Source organism: Priapulus caudatus, unplaced genomic scaffold (assembly GCF_000485595.1).
Source record: "Priapulus caudatus unplaced genomic scaffold, Priapulus_caudatus-5.0.1 Scaffold618, whole genome shotgun sequence".
Classification (NCBI taxonomy): domain Eukaryota; kingdom Metazoa; phylum Priapulida; class Priapulimorpha; order Priapulimorphida; family Priapulidae; genus Priapulus; species Priapulus caudatus.
In genome coordinates this window covers 117,385-122,383 of record NW_014577679.1, presented here as the reverse complement: position 1 = coordinate 122,383, position 4,999 = coordinate 117,385, and the positions used below count along the sequence as shown (strand labels likewise).

The 4,999-nt window shown below is 44.9% G+C and overlaps 1 protein-coding gene across 1 annotated transcript in view; it reads left to right on the top strand.

Annotated features, from left to right (window-relative positions):
- Positions 1-4,732, top strand: part of LOC106812193 (orexin receptor type 2-like) — a 49,276-nt gene extending 44,544 nt beyond the window's left edge. The window contains exon 3 of the mRNA XM_014816017.1: positions 4,578-4,732. Coding sequence (XP_014671503.1) covers positions 4,578-4,732 — 155 coding nt within the window. The remainder of the gene's footprint in view (positions 1-4,577) is intronic.
- The last annotated feature ends 267 nt before the right edge of the window (positions 4,733-4,999 follow it).

Genomic DNA, 4,999 nt, shown 5'->3' with positions numbered 1-4,999 from the left:
GTTTTGTTTGTGGCCCTGTTACGACACGACCCTTGAGCACTGTAGTGACTACTAGTAGGCCTATAGTAATTACTTTAGATGGAATCAACAAATGACAATGTTCTTTGTTCAACCCCAAACTGATAATGATAACCAGTGTTTCTTACTTCTACATAGTCAAAAATCATCTTTCCCTCCACTCTTCCTGTAAGCTATAGCGCCTGCATTGCTCATAATCACTGGGGCCAAGAACTCGAAGTACTCGAGTAGGAATCCATCAGCGTTTGATTTCCACAGCAATTCGCGCGAGTCAGGCGGCCGGCGAGTTGTTGAGACCGCAGCAACCGTTGCTCATCAGTTGCCTATTCAGCGTGACGCGGTGGGAATTCAGCGAATGAGCGCTGGACAGCCATGAACGCTGGCTCAGTAATGAGATTACGGCTACGCACTATATTTTGCTAATATACTTTATTAATCGTGCCCCATCGTCAATAAACTTTCAATATTCACAGCATTCAAGCCGGTACGGAGATCATTGGCCAAAATTATCTTCTAGTCTATACGGACACATGTGTTAGCGTATACTCTCTGTGAATATTGAGTTTCATATTGGCGCACGATTGTCAACTATATTAGCAAATATACTATGCGTATGTAAATCTCGCGTACCGCGGTTGAATATTAGACACCCCCACGAGGTAGCGGCCTGCCAGGACGCGAGCTGATATTTGAATGTGGCTTTATATATGCACTGTTACCCATGCAAATATGTATGCTTGATAATATCATATACATTGACTTGAACGTTCTTCTGGCTAGAGGTGTCTATATAGACGTTACTCAATTCCTTTTCACAGCACAAGTGAAAACTCTACAATAAATGTGAGGGTTTCAACCATCATAATATTAGTAACCATATAGGTTATTCTATGATTATTTCTATGTGGTGTCACGCATTTTTTTAGATTAATATCAACATTTGCCGCCTATATATAAGAAAACCTAGAATGTACATTACACGAAATTAGATTATTATTCTTGAAACTAGAACAACCCTAGATAATAATCTTACATCTTGTCGGATTTTGCAAATTTTCGAAAAGTTGCGGAAATCTTAAAACTAGATAAATTTTTCCAAACAGATAATTTTCTTGATTTCGCATCTATTTCATGCTAGAAAGCTTTTTGAGCTGTGTAAGTACGAGCGGTGCTTTTAGCGTTGTCGCAGGGATTGACTAATGTTGAAGCGCAGTCACGGAAGGCCACGAAGCCGTCGCTAAAGGGTGAGGTGTCGTGAAGGGCGTTTCCCCTCTCCCTTGACGTGGCGTGTCCGGCAGGGCATCCGAACATTTTGAAAGCTACATTGAAAATGGTCACGCTGGCGAGATTTTAAATGAATTGAATGAAAAAACATTTGAATACACAGTAGGCTACAAGTTACATTGCAAACTGTTTACTTTCATATTAAAGAAACAATCGGAAATAATGTTTAAAGCCCCTAACATTCGGTCTCCCGCCCTCACGACGTTGCAGCGAGGAGTAAACCATTGCCCATATAAGGAGCTCGTTACTATTTGCACTATCTGCTGCGTGGAATCTCCGTCCAGTCCTCTAGCCAATCGCATTGCGTTAGGGACGCTGACAAAAACGTTTCGGCATGTAAGAAATTCCCTTCCTAAAAACTGGCCGATTTTGGCTTGTCCACGCCGTAGAACTCGTGTATAAACTTCATCCAGCTTGACTTGTGCATTCTTACTTAATTTGCGAATGTTTTATGTATTGTATGTTAATGAACAGGTCCGTCAGTTTTTCTCCAATTAGCGCAAATTCACAGAAGAATCGATGAATACCGGGACGGGTTCTAAACTATACTCGCGTTAAAAACGGTAAAAAGCTTAAAAGGACAACTAAAGGCAGGTTAAAGATTTGCCTGAAAATAGGGGCGACAATATCTTTGCCTTGCTTTAATATTTTGCCGTTTGACGTTGCTGCGGCATGCACAGACGTTGCAATGCATGACAAGTTTTTTGTAAGGCCCAATAATGTAAGCTAGAAATAAGAAATGTAAATGAAGGTTAAATGTCAATGTCAAGGTCAACATCTCTTCTCTTATCTCTTCTGGGTACCTGGTGGTCATTATCAAAACCAATGTGAACAATCGGCTACCAATGTATCACAGTCACTAATGGCCGCCCCGCTTAGCGCGGGTGCCAGCTGGTATTTCATAATTCAGAGCTATAATACCGTAGAGTGTACAACGGAACACGGCGAAATCGTGCTATTTTCCGACAACTTATTCTACTTTGCCTGCGAGTCTCACGGCCTGCAGTATTGGTTTCTAAACTTCCCCTCCCACATGCCTCACGCCGCCTCGCATTTCAGTTATTCACCACCCTCGACGCCCTAAGCATTGCTTCGTCAAAGTTCGGTTTTTCTCGCAGGATAACTTTATGAAATGAACGGCGTTTCGGTTATCATAGGTGATTTTCGGGCATCGCCTATGCCCTTTCTTCTATTATCTTTTCTTAGCCCGTTCTAATTGCCCGGTCATGTGGAGCCTGGGCCAATGTTTTCTCATTTAGTGTCTACAACGCCAGCTCTAGATACTACTTATGGTGTGTATTGAGTACCAATTTTGGGCATGTCACATCAATTATCCAGCCGCCTCCAAACGGTGACGGAAACGATAGCGCCAAATTGCTTAGGGCGTGTAGCCGTTGCGTGACTAAACGGCGCGTACGAGGCGGCGTGAGCCATGTGGTGAGGGGAGGTTTAGGCAGCCATATCTCACTAGAAGCCTAATCGTATGACAAGCGCGTTGGTCTTGTTTTATCGGGAGCAAGAATATCTGCTTAATGCAATACCATAAACATTATTCTTAGACTCGCAAGGCAACGGAGAATGTTGTCGTGAAAATAGCGACTATTTTCCGTTTTTCCGTTTATACACTTCCCCTGGTATTGGTAGCTCTGATAATATGTGTTACAGATTATCTGCTGCCCTGAGCCACCTAGCAATGATATCGCGGGAGCTGTAGCGGCATCTTGCAGATCGCCTACTTGCCGGTTGCCATATTTATCGGTTTATTCCCATTTCGCCAATTTTCCCACTCGCCATTAGCCATATCGCCATTAAAAATTCCCACTTCGGCCATTTGCATTTTGCCATATCCCGTTTCGCCATTTCCACTTCGCCATTTTCCATTTCGCCAGTTTCCGTGGTTCGCCAGTTTCCATTCCGACCATTTCGTCCTAGCTTCCGACACCCCTTGGTTTGAGGTGAGGTTAAAAGTAGGCCCTCTTGGTAATGAATAAGTTTAGACGAATCTTTAGTATAGAGTCAACTATTTATTTGAAGAACAAGAAGCGAAATCGTACATATCAAACATATAGGTCATGTACAGGCACCCTAACCCTAACCCTAAGCCTAACGCCTAAAAATGACTCTTTTTTTTAAGAATGAAAGGAATCAATTTCGTGAAGGGGGATGGAGCAACATAAATATTGGCGAAATGAGAAAACTGCGCGAGCTGTGAAATGGCGAAATGGGAAAATGGCGACGTGTGAAAATGGCGAAATATCAAATGGCGAAGTGGAAAACTTGCCGGAAATGCGCGAAGAACACCATAGCCTCGTTCCACACGAGACCTCGTATTTATGAAAATACGGTATTTGCGAATACCGAATCTGAGGCCAAATACGCGCGAGCGTTCACCACGCTGATCGCGCTCAGAAATGCGTATTTGCCGACGCCTGCGAAAGCTGCTTATAAACAATCAAGCGAACAATGCCGAAATAACAATGCAATTGCCGCCACCAACTGGCCGATAAACTACGTTAGACGTCGTCCGCGCCCCTCGCACAGTTCTCCACTCGCGTTACACTGGAACTGTGCGCAACCGTCTATAAAATCACGCAGGCTTCAGAAATCCGGTATTTAGCGTTTCACACGAGGTAATGCGCGCGTCCAAGCAGATTCGGGTATTTCTCAAGCACGCGCAAATTATTCGGCGGGTCGGAAACGCCGGTTATTACGCCTGAGAGGGTCTATGTCTCCCGGGGTACTGCGAACGTACCCTGGTACGCCGTCCGGATATGACCGGACTACCTGGTACTATCTATACTGCGGACCGTACCCTCGCCTACTCACTCGAGTCTAGCACGGAGTCGCTCGCATACTCCTAACCCGAACCCTAACCCGAACGAGCCCTTAACCCTAACCCCTAACTCTTCTTTACCCAACCATATTCAAATAGTGACCAGGGTACGTTCCGGATGTATTTACCGGACACGTACCCAGGTACGTTCCGGCAGTACCCTGGCGGCGACATGCCTCTGAGCCGTATTTACCATTGGCAAATACCGGATATTGTTTTAGATTACCGTATTTCTTGCCGACGCGCCATTTTGCCTTCGTGTGCGCCTAAATCACGCGGATTTCTTCGCTACGTGTGAACGCGGCTCATATTGTCGCTGTGTTATCGCGCTTCCTCACATTTCGGCTTGCGCTTTGTAAATTTCACTGCGTGTCAATTTCACACGGGTCGTCTACAATCGCCGCGGCAACATTTTAATCGCTTCGTTTTAATTCCGTTTCAGACCAGAAGATGTCGCTGAAGTCGAAAGGGACCTCAGCGGTCGAGCCAGCAGCTGTTGGGCGCGACGCAGGCCCTAAATGTCCGCTGTCGTCATCTTCTTCGGAGTCTGCACTTACCTGGCCGGTACACATTGCTGCGCGTGTTCAAGTGAAGTAAACACAGAGCGAAGACATCTGGGACCGTTGTCACCGACACTTTACTGTATGAGCAAGGTTAATGCGATCATAGTGCAAATATTAACTTTACCTCATTAGAATGTTGTTGAGGTAACGATCGTAGCTACGCAGCTAACAACGATAAGTGAACTCGGCTATAAAGGCTAATACTTTCCATCGATTATTGCAAAGTTGCGAATGCTACGTAACTGGCACCTTGGCTAGTTAATAAGCTACATTACCTTAGTGTAGCCAAAACGCCGTATTA